This window comes from Alosa alosa, chromosome 1 (assembly GCF_017589495.1).
Source record: "Alosa alosa isolate M-15738 ecotype Scorff River chromosome 1, AALO_Geno_1.1, whole genome shotgun sequence".
NCBI classification, from domain to species: Eukaryota; Metazoa; Chordata; class Actinopteri; order Clupeiformes; family Clupeidae; genus Alosa; species Alosa alosa.
In genome coordinates, this window is record NC_063189.1 from 40,049,849 (window position 1) to 40,077,475 (window position 27,627).

General features: G+C 38.8%; 1 protein-coding gene, 1 long non-coding RNA gene and 3 other non-coding genes across 8 annotated transcripts; 2 read left to right on the forward strand and 3 right to left on the reverse strand.

Annotated features, from left to right (window-relative positions):
- Positions 1-1,264: 1,264 nt before the first annotated feature.
- On the reverse strand, positions 1,265-27,495 carry LOC125285303. Of its 3 annotated transcripts, XR_007192014.1 has the most exons (4): positions 23,312-23,602; positions 10,339-10,426; positions 1,845-1,929; positions 1,265-1,507 (listed from the first exon to the last, which is right to left on the reverse strand). It is a non-coding gene; the product is annotated as an uncharacterized LOC125285303 (long non-coding RNA). The 3 variants fall into 3 exon arrangements; XR_007192023.1 differs by lacking the exons at positions 10,339-10,426; positions 23,312-23,602 and adding an exon at positions 27,377-27,495; XR_007192016.1 differs by lacking the exon at positions 10,339-10,426.
- Positions 10,352-13,033, forward strand: LOC125285189 (ladderlectin-like). Of its 2 annotated transcripts, XM_048229535.1 has the most exons (9): positions 10,353-10,442; positions 10,576-10,657; positions 10,820-10,873; positions 11,156-11,194; positions 11,377-11,415; positions 11,599-11,693; positions 12,052-12,177; positions 12,555-12,654; positions 12,750-13,033. In XM_048229535.1, exons 2-9 carry the CDS (start codon positions 10,594-10,596, stop codon positions 12,818-12,820), a joined length of 588 nt encoding a protein of 195 aa, XP_048085492.1. In that variant the 5' UTR covers positions 10,353-10,442; positions 10,576-10,593; the 3' UTR covers positions 12,821-13,033. The 2 variants fall into 2 exon arrangements, with proteins under 2 accessions (XP_048085576.1, XP_048085492.1); XM_048229619.1 differs by lacking the exon at positions 10,820-10,873 and having other exon boundaries at positions 10,352-10,442.
- On the forward strand, positions 24,743-24,814 carry trnae-cuc. Its single transcript has one exon. It is a non-coding gene; the product is annotated as a tRNA-Glu (tRNA).
- On the reverse strand, positions 26,071-26,143 carry trnak-uuu. Its single transcript has one exon. It is a non-coding gene; the product is annotated as a tRNA-Lys (tRNA).
- Positions 26,666-26,738, reverse strand: trnat-ugu. Its single transcript has one exon. It is a non-coding gene; the product is annotated as a tRNA-Thr (tRNA).
- Positions 27,496-27,627: the final 132 nt, after the last annotated feature.

A 27,627-nucleotide genomic window follows, 5' to 3' on the forward strand; every position in this document is an offset into this window, starting at 1 on the left:
TGGGCATGCGTAGTGTACAGTCACTAAATGTACACATATATGAATTTATTGTATGGTCCCCCATGAACGGAATTCCACAAAACTTGGCATGCATTCAGATGGTGTCATAATGATCACCTCCAATTTTGTGCAGTTGAACATGTCAGCCAGAGATACCCGTGATTACAACACCTCATTTTTGCTTTTTCATTTTTAACTAGGCGGCGCTATACATCAAATGAGTGGTTATGGGATGGGTTGACATGGCCCTTTGAGACCAACATACAAAAAAATGTGGTCCTCCTAAGCCCTATGGTTCTCGAGATATTCACAGAAAACTGTGTCCGCCCTACCCTCTATTCGGGGGTCCAGTCCGGCAAGGGGCGACGGATCAAAACAAAAAAAACAATGGTTCCGTGTCATCCTTGTGGTGCTACATGCTTACCAAGTATCCCGAGGATGTAGCCCCACAAAGATGACACGGGAATCGTTGACACAAAATTACCAAAGAAAAAAAAAGAGAAAAAACAAAAGCTTGACCGGACCTAACTGTTGTATAATACATTTTATGGACATTTTATGTAATCTGTATATTGCTTTATGCAATCTGCATATTGGGAGTAAATTGTGTTTTTTTCTGTAATTAATATGCATATTTATATACGTGTGTATTGACTATTGACATTGTCTATACTGTCTTGCTGGAGTAATATCAATGGCTGGAACCAAATTCTTTGTATGTGTGAACATAACTGGCGAATAAAGTCCCATTCTGATTCTGATTGTCAAATAAAATGACCAGAGAGAAATATCCTTGAAACCATTGTAAGCAATATTTGTGCATATGTGCGCAAGTGACTCAAGCAGGCACTTCAAACTGCTGTTAGAGAACACTGGATAAACAGATCTGCATCTGAATATTCTATAAGAATGTCTACTATAATGTACGCTACATGTACACTGTCCACTATACACAAGTGCACTGACTCAGTTCTGAAAACCAGAAGATAATCTCTCCTTAAATAGGCTGACACTATCATGTATACTGTAGAAGTCAAAACAATGTCCTTTTGCCTATTAAAAGATACGTATGCCTATCAAGTACAGTAGACCGAATTCCAAATTTCTTTTAGCTCCAGATCCAAAAGAGAAATCTGTGGTCTACCCCGGGCCAAAACGTACAAAATATATCATGAGCTGCCCTTAACATCTTCAAAAACTCCTGAACAAAATAAACCATGAAGACAGAAGTAAATTACAGGTATTTATTCCATTACCAGTGTAAACAACAACAACAACATTCTACATTCAATTTTCACCCCTTTCTCAACCCTCCATTTCTAGCAGGTGGCTCCCTTCATCCGAGCACTGCTATAGCTGCATTTCCAGCTGCATTTGCAGCTATAGCAGTAGCCGCCCCTTTAATCCCTTTTTTGGCCTTCTTCCGGAATCTCTTCCAACATTTGGAGCTTTCCCCATCCACGCTTTACACGTAGGTGTTCCTCATGGGCTACGTCCTCCAATGCCTCTGCATATGGAATGAAAACAAGCAGTGGGTTCATTGGGATTCCATATTTAGTTTTGATTTCAGGACACATCATATGTTACCTATTTACAGTAGTTACGCAAAAAAAGGGAATTTTTAAGAACTAATGGCATCAGGATTGTTGATAATGACAACATGTCAGAATTGCTTTGAAATAAAAGGCATGAGAATGTCATCATGAGAATATAGATAACATAATTGCGCACTAAGCCGACTATAGGCCCATGCGGTGACAGGGAGACATAAGAATTTTCTTTGTTTCAAGTTCTGAATTGTTAATTTGTTTGTAATGAAACATACAGGCTTCTCTCCCTCTCACCTGCTGGTGCATTGGGCAGTTCAGACAGGACAACACCATCCTCAGCAGATGACTCCCCAGACAGCGCACCAACTACGTGAAAGACCTGAGAATGTGACACAATTCAATGAACATTATTATATTGGCACACATTGATATAGGCAATATTATACTGTTTGTAAAAAAGATTTCATAACATCTTCAGAACCATCTGTGATGGTATATGGTCATGTGTGGGTTGTAGAATAACCAAGCTTAAACCGTGACTGAATATGGCTCAGCCGAGGTGATCTTGAATCTCCTCTTGAATTTCCCCTAGGGATCAATAAAGTATCTATCTATCTATCTGCTGTTATCAGGGGCGCCTGCAGGAATTAATGCTATGGTACGCACACCAATCACCATACCACGATTTGTATGAAATAAAGGGAAACTTTGCTGCTGTCATTTATCCCTCTCAGTTTGTCTGTCTGTCATCACTATCCCAACAGAGAATGCACTTTTTGTTTGAGCCACTGCGAGTCACGTATAGATTACGCTGATAGCGTAGCGTGAGATGACATGTCTTGTCATGAGTTTTACAGTGCTTTTGGAGCTGCTTGTGATGTTCAATATATTTTTTTCTATGACAGCATATCCGCCAGTTCAGTTTTCAGAGTTATTTGGTTTGAGTATAATAGGCTACAAACAGTTATTTCTTTATCAAGTGTTTTTGCATCGAAATGATTCTTGTTTTGCACCAGATAGAAAATGAGTAGGCTAGTGGCTATAATGTAGGCAAGACATTTTTTTAAATATATTGTGAGAATGTGCGTTCATTTGACCAAATTGTGCACTCATTTTACACAATTATGATCTAATTTTACTAGATTGTGCATAGAATGTAGTATATTATGTGCGCATTTTAGTAAATAATGGCTCACACACTATTTAGTGCAATAATACATACATAATTTCAATACCCCTAACTGAAGTGGATGCCGGTGTACTGAAGTGTATTATAGAAACCCCCCCTTATTTTCATATCAGAAAGTTGGTAACCCTATTCATATCTAGCTTTGCTGCATGCATGTTACAAGGACACTGGGCCATGTTATGTAAGGGACATGGTACTGCAAAAAAACGGAAACATAGCCTACATTGCAGAACCACTCAACTTATTAATTTATGGTGAATAAATGTTACACTACTGTGCACAGCCCCATATGTTTTTCTGACACGATGCTAGCACGTTAGCAGCGGTTAGCTAACTATGCTAACGTTAGTTATCTACAAGTCTCCTCCAAGCGACAATCATATTATAGGCCCTACACAATGCTGGCAATGCTGAGAACAATTAGCATCCTCGTTTATCTTACTTACATTGAGTTGACTGTGTAGCTTAATCCACAGATGTGGTGAAGCACTGTTTCGTTATGGTTTGCTAAGGAGTAACCCATTGCTTAAAATAGTGGAGAGCTGGGATGAGAACATTGTGTCAAATCTTCGCATTGTATCACGGAGTGATTTATTATTAGCTGTGCAAATAAATATATATATAAACAGTAACATATATATATATTTATACAACAATTGGGTTCTATGGAACTATTTATTTGTTTCTGATTGGCCGAGAGACGTTCCATGAGTTGGAATATCCCTGGACATTTCAACTCAGACTCAGCATAGTTAATAACTCGATGTACCGCATAGCGGTACAAAATATGACCGCCGCTCAGTCCTGTACATCCGTTCCGCGAAAATAAATCCCCCACTCTTGAAACTTTTGTGTATGCTTGTTTGGCATGCCTGAGTGTGTGTGTGTGCGGCTGCACAGAAAGTACCCTACTGGTGCTGAAAAGGTGAATAGATTGTAGAATAGCCAAAGAAGATGTAGAATTGTTATAAAACCTTTAAAATCTCTAAACAATCACAAGTAGGGCAGTTCATCACAGTTCATCCATTGCAACTGGATTGATGAAAGGTCACTTACACCTGTAGGCTACATTGTATTTGGGAAAAGCAAAAGGTATCAGCATAATGTTATTAATTTATTTATTTTTTATGTATTTATAAACAAAAACATCTCTGTCAGTTCCATGCGTTTTCAACAGCTATCAAAACAAAGGTCATTTTTGGATGGATGGATTTTTTTGTGAATGTTTCTTCTTCTACATAAGATTTTAGTCATCTTTAGTTCATGTAATACTTTGTTGTCAATGCACAAATTAAGTAACAGTAGTCTGAAACGCGTTATTGTTAATGCACAAATTAAGTAACAGTAGCCTAGTCTGAAACGAAATGCTGTTTTACATCTAACCAGTGGTGCAAATAACTGACATGTCCAAATGGGCCTTGATGAAATGCGTTAAGCTAGACTGTTCATACACATTTTAACGGGCCAAAGTTGAAGAGCTTTTGTCCGTTATTGTTAGTGCAAATATAGGCTGATTCATGTTCCCTTGCATTGTTTAACTGAGGTCCATGGCTAGTCTGGCTTTCATCAGACCAAGCTCAATCTTTTAAGAAATCAAAAAAAAATAAATAGCGGGCAGATCAGGCTGGGTTCACCCAGCCTAGTCCATAGGCACCGATATTGTTTAATTTTCGATTGAGATATACACGCTCTGGCTATTCTAAATGCAAAATGCATCAGGGAGTTATGACAAAACGGTAACTAACAAACTAGATCCTAATAGAAAGTTGTTAGCTTCCCTAAGCTACAGGTAGGATTATAAGGTAGGCCTATTGACAACATAAATTGTCAATAGGCTATGCTAGCGACACAAATAAAATCTCCTTTGAAACCAATGGCTTCGCCTTACAGTATCAAAGCGGACTTAAACTGTCATATCGTGGCGAAAAGTTGTAATAACATTCACGCAGCTCCATGAGTCAAGGAAAGCTGAATGAAGTAGCCACTTCTAAATGGGACCCACTACACAGTAGCTTAAGGTGTTTTGCTAAAGCAGCCATAATGAAATGAAGGTGTCATTGTTTGGATACTTCACACACACGTGCTTTTTAATTTCACAGACTACAACTACCAAGCTGTAATCAAAGCACATCGATTCCACTCTCACACCCCTGCACGCGCACTTAAAACAAAATAAACAGGCGTCTCAGTCTCCGCATGTATTGGCAAAACTGTATCAGACCGGTTATAACGTTGGTAAATCTTCCATTGCACAGAATGATTTTGTAGCACGTGCAATAAATGACAGTCGAAAGATACAAACAGTGCTGCTATACATTTGCTTGGTATAACCGCATTTATAGTTTTCTACAAATGCAATAAATCAAATGCCTCCATCACTCAACCAACGCTAACGGTAACATTACCTAGGTCCTTATTGATATTACAAGATTAACGTACCTGCAGTAAAAACCAAGCATGTCCGATAAACATCCTCAGATTTATTTCGGCTTCAAGAAGAAATGGGAATTACACTTCATGTGAACATCGTCCTATCCTTATTAGATGTTCGCTGCGGTAAATTACAGTCCTTGTATGAAGCGTCCATTGTTTTTTCCAACCCACTTTTAACTTCCAACAAAATTACGTCTCACTGCAACGATGCGCCATCTAGTGGACAAACGACTACTTCTCGCCAATACTGAAAATGCAGCCATGATGATGATGATGAATATTTATTTTGGCTTTCTTTTAATCCTACTGATTTTTATTTTTTACCGGGGCAAATCACAAATGAGTGATTATGAGCCAGGTTGATGTGGGCCCTTGAGACCAACATACCATAAAAGATTCACAGAGAACTGTGACTGCCCTACCCTCCTTTCCCGGGGTCCAGTCCAGCGGGGGCTGCAGATGAAAACGAAAAATGACGGTTCCATGCTATCCATGTGGGGTACATGCTCACCAAGTTTTGTGTACCCGGTCTTTCAGTGTCCCGGGAATCCTTGTTGGTGTATGCGTCACTAAATGTACACATAAATTATTTTATTGTAAGGCCCCCATGAACGAAAAGTACACAAAACTTGGCATGCATTCAGAGGGTGTCATAATGATCCTACACTTTTAATTTCGTGCAGTTTTGACCTTGTCAGCCAGAGATATTGAGATGAAAACACCTAATTTTTTTGCTTTTTAATTTTTAACTAGGTGGCGCTATACATGAAATAAGTGGTAATGGGATGGGTTGACATGCCCCTTAAGACCAACATACAAAAAAAAAAAAGGTGGACCTCCTAGGCCCTACGGTTCTCGAGATATTCACAGAAAACTGTCTCCGGCCACCTACAGGCCAGTTGGTGTATAGTAACATAAATTAATTTATTGTGTGGCCCCCCATGAACGGAATTCCACAAAACTTGGCGTGCATACAGAGGGTGTCATAATGATCCTACACTTCCAATTTCGTGCAGTTTTGACTATGTTAGGTCACAGATACCTTTAATTACACCACCTCATTTTTACTTTTTTGTGTTTAACTAGGTGGCGCTATACATGAAATGAGTGGTTATGGAATGGGTTGACATGGCCCCTTGAGATCAACATACAAAAAAAAAAAAAAAGGTCCTCCTAAACCCTACGGTTTTCGAGATATTCACACAAAACTGTGTCTGCCCTACCCTCCTTTCGGGGGTCCAATTCAGCGGGGGGGGCTACAGATCAAAACGAAAAACGATGGTTCCATGCTATCCATGTGGGGTTACATGTCCACCAAGTTTTGTGTACCCCGGTCTTTCAGTGTCCCGGGAATCATTGACGGAAATTTGGGCATGCGAAAAAAAAAAAAAAAAAAAAAAAAAAAAAAAATCTGACTAAACCTATATGACCGCCGCTTCGCTGCGCGGCGGTCATAATAAATCACTCCGTGATACAATGCGAAGATTTGACACCCAGCTCTCCACTATTTCAAGCAATGGGTTACTCCTTGGCAAACCATAACAAAACAGTGCTTCACCACATCTGTGGATTAAGCCACACAGTCAACTCAATAAGTAAGATAAACGAGGATGCTAATTGTTCTCAGCATTTCCAGCATTGTGTATAATATGATTGTCACTTGGAGGAGACTTGTAAATAACTAACGTTAGCATAATTAGCTAACCGCTGCTAACGTGTTAGCATCGTCACGTCAGGCTGTGCACAGTAGTGTAACATTTATTCACCATAAATTAATAAAGTTGAGTGGTTCTGCAATGTAGGCTATGTTTCCGTTTTTTGCAGTACCATGTCCCTTACATAACATGGCCCAGTGTCCTTGTAACATGCATGCAGCAAAGCTAGATATGAATGTGATTTCAGCCCGACTTTCAACATTTCTTTCAAGAAGACACGTAAACCACAAAGACCCGTAAAGAGGGATCTGGAATGTTGGTTACCTAGCAACCAAGACGCTGTCTATTGAAAAGGGAACTGTTTTTTGATGCGTAAGAACTATGTCGAAATTAACATTTTGAAACAATATTGGGGTGTTTTCAGATTATTTAGTTTGTGGTAGAATTGTTGTATAAAAGCAATATAGCACTCGTGATCGTGGGATTGGTCATGGATATTCGGCCGAACAACACCCGTGGGAATATCCATGACCAACCCCACTCTCACTCGTGCTATATTGCTTAAGTAGTTTGTAATTAATAGTTTAAAAAGTATAAAAGTTACAAAGTTGAAAAATACATTGCCCGGGTGTCCTAAGTATGAAAATGCACTGTACTGTTCTTCCTAGGCTTCTTCTTATTCTTCTTCTTCTAACGCACTTAATGCAGCTTCAACCGTTTAACACAGAGACTTCATTCAAACTTTGTAGGTCTTACTTAGGACCCCCTTTTCAATAGACATCGTCTTGGTTGCTAGGTAACCAACATTCCAGAACATGCTGAGAACAATTAGCATCCTCGTTTATCTTACTTACATTGAGTTGACTGTGTAGCTTAATCCACAGATGTGGTGAAGCACTGTTTCGTTATGGTTTGCTAAGGAGTAACCCACTGCTTAAAATAGTGGAGAGCTGGGATGAGAACATTGTGTCAAATCTTACATTGTATCGCTGGAGTGATTTATTATTAGCTGTGCAAAGTCTGAGTTGAAATGTCCAGGGATATTCCAACTCATGGAACGTCTCTCGGCCAATCAGAAACAAATAAATAGTTCCATAGAACCCAATTGTTGTATAAATATATATATTTCAGCTATTCTTTATATAACAAGTTAAATATTTTGGCAAAAATCCACCACTCTCAAGACAACTGACCTATTAGGTTTGGAATAGCTGAAAGACATGTCAGACTCACAAATCACACAGGTGGCCAAAGGCTTGTTTGCACATAATAGGCAATAGGTGAATCATTTATTACATAGCATGACAAACAAGTTGATTTTTACAAATAACTTTAAAAAGTACATTTCAAACTTTACTCTGAACACACAGCAGTGCTGTGAGATGAACTGTTGCTCCCTGTCTGCCTTACTCTAATTGCTTGGCCAACATTTGACCTAAGGAACCATACCTGCAGACTTAAGGCTTATCTGACCCAATACAATGTTATGCCACTTCCTGACAGATGGAATTTCTCTTTCTTAATTAGGGCAATGTTGTTTGTTCAGGGTATAGAGTTAAAGGAACCGTATGTAAGAAAAATATTTCAATTAATCATAAAATGGCCCTGATATGTCACTAGACATTAAGAAATCATGTTCATTTCAAATACTTATATCACTGACAACAGTAGTCCAGCCAGGATATTGTCATTTAAAAAGTGAAGTTGCAGCCCTCAACTGTTGTTGATGTTGTGTTTTGTCATGTCATGTTGTGTTTTGAACTGATGCGCCACCCTCCATCTATCTACTAATCACGAAGTCAGTAGTGTTTCGCCATCCGCGTGTGCAACCTCGAGTCAGGGGGGAGGGGGAGGGGGAGGGGATACACCGCTCTTCAGTATTTTGAAAGTGATTGCAGTACCAGTTTTGGCCACAATCTTACATATGGTTCCTTTAAAACAGCTGACATTGTAATCTGACAAAATAAACTTTTAAAATGAATCACAATGTTACTATAAAAAACCCGTTTTACTATAAAAGGCTTTCTCTGATCATTCCTGGTAAATGGACAAGGAACAAGGAACGAGGAAGATCTTATCTAATCTAATAAGGAAAAACGTTTAAGTTGAATGAGTTGAGTTTACTATAAAAGGCTCTCCCTAATCATTGCTGATATATGAACAAGGAAAAATTAAAAGCTTTTACAAGAAGTCCAACTAGATCAAAGTGTATATCAGGTGAACGTAAGAAGAAACAGACCTTTAATTACTGATTTAAAATTGTAAAATCTGTGACTCGTGTTACTTGCAGTACTTGCAGAATAACTTCCAATGTAGGTCTTGCCTGTCACTCTTTAGGCATCACAGTCACCAGTATTCGATTATTGTTGTAGATTTAGGTCACTACATCTAAGTAGAGTTGTGAAAGGATGTTATTTAATCAAGAGGATAAAACCATTTCCCCCTAACTCCAATATATTGATCCATTTATTTTACTATAAAGCAGTATGACTAGTGGTCAGGGCTTCAGGAATTGACATTCCTGAACCGGTTAGAACAAAAAAAAAAAAAAAATCCGAACCAGTTAATAACGTCTCATGTCAGCTGCAGGACATACAAATAAGTAGGCCCATCATTAGGACTTTAATTATATAGTTTACATAATTTTCATTAAGTCTCTATCCTGCCATCAAACATTAAAAAAGCACTATAGGCTACATATGTAAGCGGCATAACTGTAATTCTGACATGCCTCCATTTTTTTCAGTATTATACACGAATTAAGACAAGGAAAATGTATTAAGTCATATTGCACAAAAATCTTGTCAAAGAATGAAAAAAATAGTGGTATTAACCGGTTACCATTAGATAAACGATTCTGTTCCGGAACATAAAAAAATGTAAAGTTTTGTTTCTGTTCCTAGCAAAACATTGAAAGTTTCTGTTTTTCGTTTTCGTTCCGTGAACCGGTTCAAAGCCTTGCTAGTGGTTAAAAGTGCCATTTCAAGTAAATTCCCCTTATAAGGGGTTTGTTGCAATACAATATAACTTTTTAAGGGATTTTAAATTGTTTGATAATGAAGTTGTGTTTGTTGAATAATGGTAAATAATGTTTGTTGAATAAAGTTGTACACACTTCATCCCACTCAAAAACCACTGCACATGGGTAAAACAGACAAACACACTATATGTGCATGCTTGCAGAACCAAAGAGAGGTTTTAAAAAAGCATTAACATATAACATAGTATCTATGCACTTGTAGCAACATAACATAACACAACATATCTATGTCCTTACAATCTTCTTGGGTGCAGGGTTCAACAGAGTCTTGCGGGAATCTTGTGCAATGCGTTATGTTTACAGTGTAACTTGCAGGAAGGAACCAGGACAAATCTAATCTACACTCATGTGCTACCTTCCACCATCTGAAAGTTCACCTCATGTTTTATGACATAGAAATGACTCATTTATATTGTAATTCCCTGAAAGCAGCTGATCATTACTCAAGAACAAATAACCGTCATTCCATACCATTTTGTTTCCTGCTGCGGCTGAGAGGGTGTGCTATATAAACTAGGCTGCAGGATCCTCCACTATCATCACACCTGGAAGATCTCTCCTGAGAAACCAAAGAGGTGAGGGTCTTACTTTTCATACCTTTTCAAATGTCCTGTCATTATCTATTTATACTCTTCCTTTCATGTATGTGATTACATTATCACAAGAACAGTATATGTGATGGGAGGTAATGTTTAACCATTCTTGCAGACTAAACCAAAAATCACCATGAGGATGCTGACATTTTCCGTTCTACTCTGCCTATCAATTTCTCTCTCATGGGCAGCAACCAGTAAGAGATTTCTATATATAATGACACCTTAATTAGAAAATCATCACCTTTTTTCTGATTGATCTGATACATTACTCCAAGACCAATATCCACAAACACCTGAACAAACAATTACTTTAAGTTATTGATACTTCAAAATATAACATATCACTTCATTTGAAGTCCCTGTGGAAGAATACACTGAGGTTGTTCCTGAGGAAACTGTATACAACAACAGTATGTACTTATTTAACTCCTCTTAATATTTCTCACACTCATTGTAGAGGTATTTTGCTTTCAGGTGAATGCATGCTTTTATCTAAAACTTTGATGAAATATTAAGCATTTATTTGATTCAGATGCAAAGTTTAGCAGTGTCCTGAGACACAAAGGATAGAAAGCATAGTCCTCATCATGGATAAATGTATAAATTAATTTTGCATGCGTTATTAATGTGTATATTCACGTGTGTACACTTTTGATTGCTTAGAAATGTGTTTTTCTTATTCTCTTCATTAGCGGAGGCTGTAGGTGGAAATGAAGATGAAGTTCTCCCAGGTAAGTGTCAGATTAAATAAAGGAAGCCCTGTCAAAAAATCTAAACAATAGTAAAAACTAGTAAACTATTTCATAGAAATTTACTCAGTTATGAAATCTCAAGACTTAGCTTACTCAAATGTATTTGAGCTTGCCAGTTTCTTTGGGCATCAGTCAATAATTTCAGTTGTATGTCAATACAGAACTGTCTACTGAAGATGGAACTGAAGAAGACCAAGTTGGTAAGTGACCTCAGATTCACTCTAGATCATGAAATCTTCTAAAATGACATTGTGTAGCCTATACCACTTTTAACTGTAGAAATATGTTTGCAGTACCTGATATTGACTTGTGTGCTTGGCTGTTCATGTTAGTTAGTGAGGTTTATTTATTTCACTCTCCGTTTAATCTACTCACCCCTAAAGAGAGCCGCTTTCTTTACTGTCCCCCTGGCTGGTTCATGTCTGGATCACGTTGTGTCCTGTATGTGAGCTCCCCAAAGAACTGGATCAGTGCTGAGGTACCCTTTCAATAATAACTATTTCCACCAGTTCAGGTCATTTCAAATTCTATCAGTTAATGTGGGCTAGGATATAATTGACTCCTGGCTAGGCTATGACAATTTATAACATAGCAATATAGAATTAAAAATGTAACTCACCTCATTGGGTAAATAAATATGTTTTAATGCATTTTGCAGTTCAGTTCTAGTCTCAGAATCCTCTTATGTTTACCACATTTAAATACATGAAATTTTTGAATATACTGTACACATGTTATCAGTTATTTCAAGAACTCCCCTCCATTCAAGGACTCTATATAATATACTGAGATGTTACCTCTATCTATAATGGCTGTATTTTCCACTCTCTTGACAGAAATACTGTGTGAACCAGAATGCAGCATTAGCCTCAGTACAGAGCCCAGATGATTACAACTTCCTGCAGAGTCTGACACAAGTGGCAGGCAGATCGTCAGCTTGGATTGGTGGTTTCTATTTCCAGGTGAGGTCTTCCCTCCCATTTGTTAACCCATTTATTCATCTCGTCAATTTTCAACGTACTGGGTACCCCTTCAGTGTAACTTTTCAATGTGTAGGGTTCCATGAAAATCTAACAAAGGATAACAAAAAAGATTATGCTTCTTGCACAGTATGAGTTACATAGTGCAACACCAGCCGTTCCTGGCGTGTGGCAATGACATGAACACCATCATGTTGCTTTAATCATAGGCCCCGACTCCATGCAAATAAATAACAGCGGTGCATGATGTAGTAGGCTATACAGCAGAACCCAATCAGGAAAACACGCTTGTTGAGAGATTTGTAGTTGATCATTTATGTGTTTAATTGTCCCTATCTGATGTATTTTGTATGTTCCAGGGTACATGGATGTGGATTGACAGAGTAGGCTTTCATTACACAAACTGGGCATCCGTAAACAGTGTATCAAGCTACCAGTGCATTCAAATGCAGACCTTAGGTAAGTTTAGCTTTCAGATTTTTTTAAGCAAGCTTTGACAGTCCTCTTAGGTGGACTTTTATCTTTTCTAACGCAAATGTTGTGTTTCTTTGCAGGTGGCTGGACAAATGTAAACTGTGCATCATCATTGCCATTCTTTTGTGCAAAGAACTCCAATGGTTGTTAATACCTGTTTAAAATTGTGAGTGTATGTGACATTAGAAGAGTATTTCCCATTTTACATGACCTATATATTATAATGTGAAAGCATATTTAGCCAAAGTATAGCTCTTTTTTAAGTGCAGCTATTTTTTGCTAATTGGTGTTTCTATTATTTTAAAGAATCTGTTTGAAAAGTTCAAAATGCCATGATCATAAAATAAATACCTTTTATTGATTATCTTATTTACTGACTGCTTTGATTAATTATTGACTTGGCTGGGTTTAGTCTGTCTGAAAATGTCTTATTTCTCAGTTCAATTAGTCTAATCTGTTCATTGAGAATCATTAGACTAAACATAAGATTGAACCATTAAGAATGATTTTGGATTCCACAAATGTATGTAGGCCTATTCTAGTAGAAACCATTTTGGCTTAGTAGTTAGCCGCAAATATGGTTTGACCCCCAAAAAATTCTAACAAAAGGTTTCTCAGTGGTTTATAGTAGTATCAGATGTACTTAAAAACATTCTAAAAGTTTACCAAAGTTTTACTCCAAGAAAGGCCCCATTTTCAAAATGGCGGCCGTCAGGTCCTTGAAATGACCATTACTCCTTTGTATTCCTCCTAGACCAGGAATAATGGTACATGAATGGTACCTGATACATGTTTTGCCCATGTAACATTCTAATTAGCATATGTGCATGATGGATACGTGATTACAAGTAAGCAATTGGTTACAAGTATATTTATGTCACTGCATATTTCTCCTTTCTCAAATCGCTTTAGCTAGCGTTGGTGGTAAGCATAAAAGGGCAACAAATCAATAGGTAAAAAGACCAAAAGGCGATTGGCATGCAACTGTGAAAAGTGAAGAATGTGGTAATTCGGTAGCTCTGTTTACATGCACACTTTTTTTTCAATCAGATTGAGTTGAACCAGCTGTTTACACACAAGAAGATAATCTGATCAGGTGTTTATATACACAAGCATATTTAATTAGAATAGCTGTTAGTCATACACACATTTATTCTGTTTGGGGTGGGTGGGGTTTAAAATCTGCTCAAAATAAAATCTATTGTCTGTTCAGACAACAGCGTGAAGCTAACAAGCATTTGAATAAAAAGTCCACAAACGCAAAATTTAAATATGCTCTTTGCTTTATTAAAAGGAAGGAAAACACTATGAGAGCTGATGCACTTGCTAAAAAGCTGCAGAGTAATAACTACTATGACTTCTGGAAGGAGGTCAAAGTGTTAAATAACTGTAAAACCTCTCTCCCCTCTGATATAGAGGGAGTGTCTGGTGCTGAGAAAATAGCTGAGAAATGGTGTGAACATTATCAAGAACTGTTTAACTGTATTAAGAATGAACCCTTTGTGTTAAATTACATTGAACCAAATGAGAATCTTGTAATTTGACCTGATGAAAGTTTAGATGCAATCTCAATGTTAGATAACAACAAGGCGTGTGGCATGGACCATATCTATGCAGAACACTTGAAGTATGGGAGTCAGAAACTCTGTCCTTTATTATCAATGTGCTTTACTGGGCTCCTTATCCATGGGGTGCTACCTGATTCACTTCTCTCCATATTGCTCGTTCCAGTCCTAAAAGATAAAGCCGGGAAACTGAATAGCATTGACAACTACAGACCAATAGCGCTTTCTACCACCGTATTTATGTGTTTTTTAGATGCCTCTAAGGCATTTGATAGGGTCAACCATGGAAAATTATTTATTAAATTACTGCAAAGAGGGGTACCAAAGGTCATTATCAGGATTCTAGTATACTGGTACAGTCACCAGACAATGAGGGTCAAATGGGGCTGTGGAATATCCTCCCCATTCTTTGTATCAAATGGTGTCCGTCAAGGGGGATTATTATCCCCGGCTTTATTTAATGTATACATGAATGATTTGTCAATTCAACTGAGTTTGTGGACTACTAGCTGCCTCGTTGGTAGCTCTCTCATTAACCATCTTGTGTATGCAGACGATTTGGCCATTGTTAGTCCATGCAGTGCTGGCTTGCAGCAACTACTTAAGGTATGCACACAATATGGCCTTGAGTATGACATTAAGTTTAATGCAAAAAAGAGCAATGTCATGATAGTTAGAAGCAGAGAGGATAAAAAATTGACTTTCCTTGTTTTCTATCTGTGTAATAGCCCACTTGTGGTATGTAAAGAAGTGAAGTATCTTGGTCATATAATCTCAGATGATCTTAGTGATGATCAAGATGTATATTATCAATGCTGCAAATTATATGCCCAGGCTAACATGTTACTACGCAAGTTCAGTATGTGCTCTTCTAATGTCAAATGCTCTTTGTTTAACGCCTTTTGTACACCTATGTATACTGCTCATCTTTGGTGTAGATATAAGAAAAGCAGCTTGCAGAAGCTTAAAGTTGCCTACAATGACACTATGATATTGCTGATGCAGCTACCTAGATGGTTTAGTGCCAGCTACTTGTTTGTCTTCTCCAATGTGCCAACCTGTGAGGCAGTCCTTAGAAATTTAATGTACAAATTCATGTGCCGCCTGGATCTCTCACATAATAGTATTATTGAAGCTCTAGTGAACCCAGCCATGAGCTCCTTGAGGTACTCCTCTAAGCTTAGGAGGCATTGGAGAGAATGCCTATATGTTTGATGGTTGGGTTTGTCTTGTTGTCTTGATGGCTTGTTTTGTTTTGTTGTCTTGATGGTTTGTTTTGTCTTGTTTTCTTGTCTTCTTGTTTTTTTAATCTATTTATTCTGTCTGATTTTTATTCTCTGCTATGGGTAGTGTCTGTGATAAATAAAGAATTGAATTGAATAACGCATGATTATTCATACTGGAAGTAAGGAAGAGGGAATGGATTATGAAAAGGAATGAAAGGATTGTGAAGGATTTGTGTCATACAGCCACATGAAAGCAGTACACAATCAGCCTTTTATTCACCTTGAAAACATGGCTAGACTAAGAAATCTTATGATAAAACATGACTTGGAGAAACTCATTCTGCTTCTAGTAGGTTTGACTACTGTAATTGACAATTTTTAGGCCTTCCCAAAAAGACCACCAAGCAGCTTCCAGTCCTAAATGCAGCTGCAAGGGTTCTCAACTGTCCCTACCACACTTAAGTCCCTACACTGGGCCCAGTTTCCCCAAAACGACGGAGACAAGCTCTTAAGGGGGTTTTCTACGATTCATCTTAAGATCGTTCGTTTGGTTTTTCCGACTGTTTCCCGAACACGCTTGTAGCGTGAACGCGGATGCACTGCTCTTAAGATGCTCTTAAGGGGAGCTGTCCACGTTAATAGTTCTGAAATATCCTCTGATTTGATGGTGATGTCAGGTGACTGCACGTCACAGCTATAGGCCTACCGTTTAAACTTCGGATCTACACATTAATTCACATCAATAAGAAAATAGAAACACTTTGACATCTTGCATGTAAGCATCCCAAGTAGGTTATATACCACACACAGACATAAATAATTGTAATTATTTAGGATTAGATTGTTGCACCATGCAATACTTTTTCGCTGTGTCACTTAAGAGCACGTTTGAAGATAAGAAAGAAGTCGAGTAAGAAAGTGAGGAAATGTGTAGGCTTAGATTTTGATGCAGTAGGCCTACAGACTAAACCACATGTTCCTTTCTCTGCTTGTACCCTTATAGGCCTAATAAAATATAGCCCTCACTTAGCAAAGATAAGGGCAAACTATTCTGGCAACGTCTCGTTTCATAACTTGATTGCATTTTTGTGCGCTTTTCATCACATTGTTATGACCATTAAATGTAGGCTATGCTATTTTGCACACTAAAATCTGCTTAATCACAGGTAAACACAATAAAGAATGGGAACGTAAATTGGATTATGGATTCTAAATTGTAATTCCTCTGTATGTTCTGTTGGTGACCTCAGTGAGAAGTACTGTTAAGACGCTCTTAGCCGGTAACGAGAACTCTGGAGCACTCGTAGATCTACGAGTGTTTTCAATGGCGCTCTTAAGCTCACGATGGTTTTCGAAACAGTCGGCAAATCTTAAGGCGTTAAGTAAGAGGGACTTTACGACACTCTTAGGCTTAAGATGCTTTCGGGGAACTGGGCCGTGGTTTCGTACAGAACGTACAGAATGGATTTTAAAAGTTCTGTTGCTTGTTTGTTTGTTGGACCAAAGCATTTGTCAGATATGTGCTTGAACAATATATTCCCCCTAGACCTCTCAGATCTCAAGATAAAAAAATGCTTAAAAAACTGTCAGAACCAAATATGGTGAAGCAGCACTGGGCCCAGTTCTACGAAAGCACCGTAAGCCTAAGAGCGTTGTAAAGTCCGTCTTACGAAAGACTTAAGATTTGCCGGAAATGTTGCCATCTTTGCTGCCAGCTTCAGGGGAAAGTCCGTAGGAGTCGATTGCTGAGTGTGGAGTAACACGCTCTGGAAATTCACAATTTCGTCGCCGTTTTTAAAAAAAGTCCATACAACTTCATTTCAATTTTGAAAGAAATACTGGACTATGTTTAAAAAAAAGAAAAAAACGGCGACGAAATTGTGAATTTCCAGAGCGTGTGATATTGACCTAAAGTGTATTGAAACATGATACCGAGTGTGAACGTATGTCTCATAGCCCATACATTGAGCTTGTAAATGGTGTAAAACAGTGATTTATTTGCATAGCTAGCCCGATGCCGAAGCACCACCATTGAAAAAGCTGTTGGTAGCATCGGCTAACTAGCGCCAGATTTTGGAGTGCAGGGGACAAGCCGAGATGGGCTGAGACATACGTTCACACTTGGTATCATGTTTCAATACACTGTAGGTCAATATCACACCGGAATTCTCCTTTAAGCAAGGATGGTTCGTTTCGGAATATTATCCGAAAATCGGGAACCAGGGGCCGTTTTGTTAAGCAAGCTAGCTTCAACGGACATCAATGGATGGCTGACCCAGCAGAGTTCTTACAAAAGAGGTAAAGATAACTAAGTGGATTTGTTTGCCAATTAGTCAATAGCATTATAACTTATTGTGGTAACAGTTTTTTAAAGGAAAAGGTGAGTTTTAACTGGCATTGTAAACTCACTTGCTAATGTTGCCTTTATCCAGCTAATATTCATTATTACTATAGCTAACACCAGAGCTGACAAACTGTTAAAGTAAAAATTTTGGCTAACGTTAATATTCTTGTTAAAATTAGGCTACATAAAGTTGACATTATCTTACCTAACTTGATAACCAACACTAATGTAACCTGGCATGCTATATAACATGAAAATACTGGACAGCAATAGCAATAATAGTTATAAAATATATTTTGTTACAACTACAGTATTGTTACAAGGGTAGGGTTGCCACCTGTGTCTGACAAAAATCCTGGACATTTTGACCATCCAATCGACTTTTTTGTTTGTAAGCAACGGCGCCTTTTGCACATCTAACCCAAGATAAAAACCGTCATTCTAAGCACAATTGTATAGCTAAAATTAGTAAGAATGACAATTCTTATTTGTTTAGTTAATTGCTTTATTTAACAGCAGACCTTTATTATTTTGTTATATTTTCAACAGTTTTTAGTTGTGGACACCTGGGGGCAGTATGGAGAACTAGAAAAGCATTTCCTGAAGGAAATACAGTGCATGAAAATGCAAAAAATATTATGTAAAATATCATATAGAGTAAAAACAAATAATGCAGATATAGTTGCAATAGTGTTGCTAGGGTACATATGTTGGTTGTTATGCCAAATTAAGTGGTTGCTATGCTGGTTGCTTAGGTAATCGTGTTGGTTGCTATGGTGGTTGCTAGGATATTTGACATGGTTGCTAGGCTGTTGCTAGGGTATCTGACATGGTTGATAGGCTGTTGCCAGGGTACTTGAGGTGGTTGCTATGCTGGTTACTAGGTTAGACTCATTGGTTGCTATGTTGGTTGCTAGGTTGTAACAGTGGAAGTGGTTGCTAGGCTGTTGCTAGGGTATTTGACATTGTTGCTAGGATGTTGCTATGGTACTTGAGGTGGTTGCTAGGTTAGTTGTGGTGGGTGCTATGCTGGTTGCTAGGTTAAAGTCATTGGTTGCTATATTGGTTGCTTGGTTGTAACTGTGGAAGTGGTTGCTAGGCTGTTGCCTGGGTATTTGACATGGTTGCTAGGCTGTTGCTAGGGTATTTGACATGGTTGCTATGCTGTTGCTAGGGTACTTGAGGTGGTTGCTAGGCTGTTGCTAGGTCAGTTGTGGTGGTTGCTATGCTGGTTGCTAGGTTACACTTATTGGTTGCTAGGTTGTAACTGTATAAGTGGTTGCTAGGCTGTTGCTAGGGTACTTGAGGTGGTTTCTAGGCTGTTGCTAGGTTAGTTGTGGTGGTTGCTATGCTGGTTGCTAGGTTAAACTCATTGGTTTCTAGGTTGTAACTGTGGAAGTGGTTGCTAGGCTGTTACTAGGGTATTTGACATGGTTGCTATATTGGTTGCTAGGTAGATGAGGTTTAATAGTTAGAATGACTCTCACTGGTCCAGAAAAGCAACGGTTGCATCAAAAAATGTATAACCACATGCCCTCATTGATTGTATGATTGCACTATTTCTGGTATGCAGGCATTGTACAATGGGGCCCCCATATCCAGTATTCTGTTCATAACAACAATTAAATTATAGATACAGTCACCTACAAATGAAACAGAGGACGCATGTTTTATTGAGCAAGTCTTGCATAGAAGCCATAATAAGGCCGTATCTGTGTATTATTTGAAATTTTAGGCTATGGTATGTTTATTTTTTCTTCACACAGGATGTTAGTGTGCCGTGGGACATTTTAAGTGTCAAAAGTGAAAAGGTTGAAAAACACTGGTTTAAATGGTTAAATTATTTGCGAGGTAGATGAGGTTTAATGTAGTTGGAATGCCTGAACAGTTAAATAGGTGGATAGTTTAAATGGTTAAATTATTTGCTAGGTAGATGAGGTTTAATATAGTTGGAATAACTGAACTAGGTAGATGAGGTTTAATATAGTTGGAATGACTGAACAGTTAAATTGGTGGATAGTTTAAAAGGTTAAATTATTTGCGAGGTAGGCTAGGCCTAGATGAGGTTTAATATAGTTGGAATGACTGAACAGTTAAATAGGTGGATAGTTTAAATGGTTAAATGATTTGCTAGGTAAATGAGGTTTAATATAGTTGGAATGACTGAACAGTTAAATAGGTGGATAGTTTAAATGGTTAAATTATGTTGTGGACAGAGGAAACAGTTGAACAAGATGTGTAGTCTTATTAAGAGAATGAGACTGTATGTGAGGTATGAGCTACACCAGGCGCGTAACTGAAGCGTTCCGTTCGCGACGCGTAAAATCCATTTTAGATGAATGGTCTATTTTTTTCGAACGTACGCCCCACTGTCACGTCTGGTGTAGCTACTTCCATTGATTATAATGGAAGCTAATTGTTGCAGCAGACGCAACGCGAACGGAACGCTTCAGTAAAACGTCCCACATACTCGACGCACCCGACCAGTAGCGCGACAATGTGACGTCACAGAAGCGCCGTAACCATTTATACTCGCGCGTGGTGGTCACGACACTAGTTGCAATATTCTCCTGAACAGAGGTGTCGCTGTTGTGTAAAGACTAACGCTACCGATCCACTTGCATGACACTTCATTTTGTCGTGTCGCATAGATGTCGCGCTGCCTCCCCACATTCAGTCGTGTGTGGGCGTTTTGTTTAAAATGTCAGTTACCAGCTCATACTCAGTTTGTTTTAACGTATCTTAAGTTTTTTTCCACAAATGGACCACAATTTTAGGCATGTACTTAACAGTATACAACACATTAATAGCCTAAACAAACTATGCAAGCCATTTCGAAATCTTGTTTTATTTAAACTACTCAAAGCAATCTCAAATCCTCACCAGAAACACCAACAGTCAATATATTCATCCAAATCCTAGTTTCGTTTGTTTTATGGACTACTAGGTGGAGATCGTTAAAACATGATTTATCTTGTAAGCGGAACCAAAGTTTCACAGGCACCGTTGTGGTACAACAAAGGACCTACAACCTCATTCTTTCATTGGAGAGTCGCCTCGCGTTCAACGGATTCATTTGCATAAAGCTGGGCATCGGCCAGCTATTTGACGCGCGACATTATTTCAAATGGAGCGCTGCCTTCCCGGAATGCTTTGCGGGCGCGTTAAAGTTGCTTGATGTCACCCATAGGACAAGAGTGGAATGCGACACGACAAAATGAAGTGAAGTACAAGTGGATCTGTACCGTAACGCTAACTACGTGACACAGCAGAAGAAGCTGCAGTAAGAAACACTAGTAGCTACCTAGCTAGCCTCTGTGATGGTACTTCAGACTTTGGTTGCTACTATTCACAACTACCATCATCATTATCATCTAGTTTCCAAGGTGTGTGCACAGGTAGATAAATAGATAGATAGATAGATGGATATATAGATAGATACTTTGGTCAACCCGAGGGAAATTTTAATAATTGAAACAGTCTAGTTAGCTGGCTAGCTAGCTAGAAGCTGGCTGAGTTTGTGTAATTTCCTGAAGTTGAAAGAGAGTTTGTTCAGGCCTTAATAGATATCCTGTGTTTAAAAATAAATCGTTTCTACTCTTTCCTCTAAATTCCATGTGTTGCAACTCTCACTGGTAACTTTGTTAACTTATCCAGCAAACTATTAAAAATTCACGACTGTAACAAAACACTGCAACTCTCGCTTGCCCTCGAACTAGTCCATCTTCCTGTTTCCGCCTTGTCGCGCTCGTCTGAAAAAAACTGAGTGGTGCGCTACCAAAGATTGTAAAGGCGGAGCAAGATACTTCATCGTAGTTCATGTCTATGGGCGCGAAATGGGGATCGAATCCTGTCTGCATATAGAGGCGTGTCGATGACGTATTGACGAGCGTACGTTGCAACCGGCCAACAGCAGCTGCATAAATAACCGGCGCACACCTGATATAAGGTCAATTTTCTCCCGACTGGAATGCTCAAAAATGCTAAAAATGTACCTGAAATGTTCAGAAGGATTTGAGGATCATGAAAACGTGCCCGAAATTCACATTCCTAACTCTATAAAACCAAGACCTTACATATGTGGTGAAATTCTGAGCTATGCCCATAGACTTCAATGGAGCAGTCGCTGCCTCTGCTCTTCATAAAGGGGGATTTTGACCCTCCCTCGTACGATCCGGGTTCCCGGAAGTGGCTCCTGATGAAATATCTTGCTCCGCCTTAACAATCCTTGGCGCTACCTCGCGCTACCTGGCTTCAATCCTGGCGCGCCAGCAAGATTTACGTCATTTTGACGTCACGTTGTCGCGCTAACGGTCGGGTGCGTCAGGTATGTAGAAGCCCTTACGCGCCTCTGGTGTAGCTCAGCCCTGAGACTGGCAGTTGATCCAGGTGGCCGGAACACCTGGCCTAGGATTCTAATTGCTTAAGTGCTCTATTATGATGTCATAAGCCTAATGTTAAAGGGGTGGTTCAGGATTTTGGACATAGGACCTCATTTCCAAGTAAGCAAGTGTGATATTTATCAGTGGAGACCGTTTTCAACACGTTTCATCCAGTCGTTCAAATTGCAGAGTTCGCAGGTGCTAGGCTAGCGCAAGTCAACGGTATGTGCTAGCCTGCCACTAAAAACAGTCTTACCTACTCCAAGTGTGCTAGCATCGTCACGTCAGGCTGTGCACAGTAGTGTAACATTTATTCACTATACATTAATAAAGTTGACTGGTTCTGCAATGTAGACTATGTTTCCGTTTTTTTTGCAGTACCATGTCCCTTACATGACATAGCCCAGTGTCCTTGTAACATGCATGCAGCAAACCTAGATATGAATGTGATTTCAACATTTCTTTCAAGAAGACATGTAAACCACAAAGACCCATAACGAGGGGTCTGGAATGTTGGTTACCTAGCAACCAAGACGCTGTCTATTGAAAAGGGAACTATTTTTTGATGCATAAGAATGTTGTCGAAATTAACATTTTTAAAACAATAATGGGGTGTTTTCAGATTATTTAGTTTGTGGTAGAATTAGTTGTATAAAAGCAATATAGCACTCGTGGATCGGGATTGGTCATGGATATTCCCACGGCTGTTGTTGCCTTCGCCACTGCCTCGCCCGTATACGGGCCTAACAACACCCGTGGGAATATCCATGACCAACCCCACTCTCACTCGTGCTATATTGCTTAAGTAGTTTTTAATTAATAGTTTAAAAAGTATAAAAGTTACAAAGTTGAAAAATACATTGCCCGGGTGTCCTAAGTAAGACCTACAAAGTTTGAATGAAGTCTCTACGTTAAACGGTTGAAGCTGCATTAAGTGCGTTAGAAGAAGAATAAGAAGAAGCCTAGGAAGAACAGTACAGTGCATTTTCATGCACTGTAAAAAAGGGGAATACATAATTAGGTTCTGATTTTTTGCTTAAGTGGAATAAAAACAAATAATGTAATTTTTCAGTCTGTAAGAATAACCAAATGTAGCAATGTAAGGTGTAGTGTCAAACAGCTTACCTGATCGCTTAGAGTGCTTGTCTTGCGATGATTTTGTCACCATGAAGGACGAAATTGCCTTTGTTTGACGTGACCTTTTGGTTCGATTTTGATGTTTTTACTTTTGACGTGGTCATCTAATGCTTTTTTTCCTTCATGTTTTATGAGAAATTTCGCTAGGCACAGGGAGCAGCTAGCATAAAATGGATCGCCTGGGCATGGTTTTAGCCATAGCGTACTTCTCCTGTTTAACCCAATCACTGTTAAAACACGTCGACCTCTTTTGTTTTTTCTTTACTGGCCTGCCATCACCTCCTGTTGCACCCTCGTCGTCATCCGTCTCTCCACCCATTTTCACAATGTAACTTAACTGTTTTTCACTGGATACTTTTCTTTCTCTGACTCTCCTTGTCCCACACACTCTCCGTCTCCACCTAACCATTTCTAATGAACCTCCACGGTGCGTGCTCCACCACCACCACCCATGTTATGCTACGTCATTTTTGTAGAGCTACGTTTATGGACGTAGGCACGCTTCAATTAAACTGAAATACACATTTTGCGCATCATGTACAAAAATCCGGGACATTCAGTGTCCAGGATTTTTATTTTTATTTTCCTGGACAGACCATGAAAATCCGGGACAATCAGGAAAATCCTGGACAGTTTCAATTAGCCTACCACTAAACAAAAGGAAGATCTCAGAAATAAAGCTTACAATCATATATGATAATAGCAGGATTTACTAATTAGCAATATAGGAGATTAATCACGGACTATATCCCTATCCTGTTTGTAAGGTTAATGTTAGTACACAAATCATACGTTACTTTTTCTAGCACATGCCTATTAGCTGGAACACATTATGTCATTGTTTGTTTCATCCACTTGCGCTTGACAGATGCCAACTTTTAGTCTATGCCAACACAAATTTGCTCGTTTTCGCTCTTGACGTAAAGGTCCGTGGGCCAGATGTCCAAATATTGTTTGAACTGATAGCTCCCCATGCACAGATACTATGCATACAGATACACACTACCAAGTTAGTTAACGTCACAACTACTGTCTACAACAGAACTTGACATAGGCCTAGCAGTGTTAAGTTTACCACGTGCAGCAGGGCTGTACATTCGTTTTTTTGTTCATAGCACGGTGCTACAAGTTGATAGTTTCGTAAAACAATCCACAAAATGTCTAGCATCGGTTGCTAGTTACAAATACCTCATCTGTAGGTTACACTCTAGAAAACATTTTAAATTAGGTGTCACCGGTGCTAAGCAGGTAAATCATCCATAGCACAGACTGTTTTTGTAGCACTGGACAGCCCTGCTTGTAGGCTATTAACTTAATTCCTTCTTATGTGAGAAACTAGGCTAGTTGACTTACTGAGGGAATTGTTTTGTTGTTTAATGTTGTTTGGTTTTATATGGACATATTTTTGTGTGCTCTCAGTCCCTGGTGGTCTAGTGGTTAGGATTCGGCGCTCTCACCGCCGCGGCCCGGGTTCGATTCCCGGTCAGGGAATGGTTTTTTTTTTCTGCAGGTAAGGTAGCCTAATTTGTAGCATTTGCCAGGTGCTTTTGTCCAATGTCCAAGTTAATTGTTGGATAAAGATGATTTATCTACAGGGCAGCATGGATCTAGTCTAGTTTTATGAACCTGTTATCATGCTGAAATTAGGAGTAATTGCTTTATGCAAATGCATCAGTCCTCATTTTTGTTGTTGTAATTTGTTTGCTTAATATTGAGAAAATAGCCTATGTACATTTGACACCGAACAGATTTGTTTTTTGTAAACAACATCAGTTGTGCCCACAAGAGAGCATCAGTGTGCCATAGGCCAGTGGTTTTCAAAGTGGGGGGCCGCGAGGGGGTGCCAGGGGGGCCTCAGCAAGTTAGAAGGAAAAATAAAAGCAACAAATAAATACATTTGAAACATTTAAAATATACCTATTACTATGAGGGTTGTTATACAATGCCATTATAATAATTTGTTGCATATCTGAACATTATATTTTCCATGATAATGACTGGGAGTAATAGTAGCGTCATATAGCAGAAAACCTCATATGCTATTTTTACACACTGTACGCTCCAGCGTGAAGTGCTTGTAGCTAAAATTAGGATTAAGGAGAGTGGATTAGGATTATCTTAATGTATTTTTTACATTTGCCGTAGTATTGTCGATGGGTTTAATAACAAGGGGGTCCTTGGCCAGAACCTAGTGGTATTTGGGGGGCCTTGTCGTGGAAAAGTTTGGGAACCCCTGCCATCCTTATTGCTATCGAGTAAAATGTCAGAGGTTGGTAATATGGCGATCTGCTGTCTTGCAGAACTCTCTTGCACAGTCAAACTCGTATGACCCCTTATTTTATTTAGATTTGAGATGACATTCGTATATTACAATTTGTAACAGCAAGCTATATTTATCAGGGGTTTTAATAGGCCTAACTGTTTTGAGAGATGTTTTTCTCCCTCATGCATCATGCCTATTGCACTGGCTCTTTAAGAAGACCATCTGACAAGTGGTCCAAAGGTAATCTAAGTTTGAGAGTCCTCTTGAATGCAGCAGTTACCTCAACTCTCAAACTCATTTTGGGTGTATACAGTATATGCCTGTTGCAATAATGATTGCGTTTAAGACAGCAGTAGTTTCCTAAAGCAAGCTAAACATTTGAAGACAGGGAAAAACCAACAACTGTGCAGTATTGTTGACTGTGTGTACATTCAATTATCAAAATTTGGTAATGGAAACAACAAAAATGTATGAAAAGTAGTATCGCCCGAACAGGGACTTGAACCCTGGACCCTCAGATTAAAAGTCTGATGCTCTACCGACTGAGCTATCCGGGCTCTAACAGAAAGTGATACTCAGGGACTCTTATTTTGTATTTTGCATGCTAACTCCATTATATCTTCAGTGTTTTTTACACGAGCAAAATATGTGTTTTTATTGAAAGGACGGAGTGACAATCATAAGTAAGCGCAGGGTTAAAAAAAAAAAAAAAAAAAAAAAGGTTCTCATCTTTTGTATAGTCTAATATACAATTATATCTAAAGAAATGGTATGATTGTTAACGTGAACTAGACAAGTAAACAAGAAACAGTGGTAGTTTAAAGTAGTTTACAACCATCCAATTCCTTAATATTAGCGAAATGAAATCCAGGAGTTTGGGCATAAACTAATCTAATGTCTAATCTGTGAGTCCTGCGAATTTGCTTGAATAATTTATGTATATTGAAATACTGAAATTAGACGAACGAACTGCTGTATTATTGTAAGATCGCATACTAGCTCCCAAAATCACATCTTTTCACGCACGTCTAGGCTACTATCTAATTTCTAGCCGTAAAAGCTTGCCGAAAAGAAGTCGCAGGCCCCAGCGAGATTTGAACTCGCGACCCCTGGTTTACAAGACCAGTGCTCTAACCCCTGAGCTATGGAGCCCTGCTTGTTATACATTGGTGCGGGTTTCATTCTTCTCTGTCATGCCACCATATCATTTTCAGCCTTCTGTGTAGTGCTTCTTGTTCTGAATGCGTTTCGTACATCACATGTATTATTTTCTTATGGAAACAGTTGACCATTTCTCTGAAACCCTTACTAGTAGGACTTGAACTGTGTGCACTGCAGCGATGCATGTTGCTACTGTCATCAAACTAAGTGGTAACGTAAACAGTTAAGATGGGAACTTCCACTATCCTGCAAACAGTGCTATGTAGGCTATCCGACACTACGCAGGCAGCTATCTTTTAACATCCCCAAATGTATTTTGATGGAGACTTATTAGTTAAATGAGAAATAAAAACACCTTGTTGTCAGTCAGTTTCTTAGCTATGTAGGCTAGCGTTATAGCTGTAGGCTAATGCATCGGAAACCTGAAAAGCCGCTCTGGCAGCATGAAGCTGCTAATATTTTGCAAAAATGCTTCACTGAAGAAGTTGACAACCTTTTAACAGTTCATGTGAGCCGCTGTTGTCATTTGTCAGGGAAATTTGTATGGCGGATAAACACTTTGATTGCTTGTGTTATGTTGGCGTTATTACAAGTTAAAAGAGCTCCACAAGAGGAGAGGAAAACCTTACCTCTTTCACATAGGTCACTCAAAATTGACCATTTGCTTCAGACGAGATTTCTTTTCAAGTGTAAAAGTATCTTTTTTGTATACCTAAGCAGCAGTCTTGGCAGTCCGCGAGAGGAGGACGGAGACAGTAGGCTTCTTTGAATTTGGACTGCACTACATGATTTAAACGCTAGTAGTCGTTGTAATATACAGCACTCTCTCTCTCAAAATTAATTCATTAAAGCCTACATAATCTGATTTTAATATGTACAG

Bases quoted from the DNA above. Each gene is read 5' to 3' on its own strand.
- LOC125285189 (XM_048229535.1), top strand. From the start codon at position 10,594: ATGAGGATGCTGACATTTTCCGTTCTACTCTGCCTATCAATTTCTCTC. The intron at 11,416-11,598 runs GTAAGTGACCTC...TCACCCCTAAAG, and splicing joins AACTGAAGAAGACCAAGTTG to AGAGCCGCTTTCTTTACTGT. The intron at 11,694-12,051 runs GTACCCTTTCAA...CTCTCTTGACAG, and splicing joins AGAACTGGATCAGTGCTGAG to AAATACTGTGTGAACCAGAA.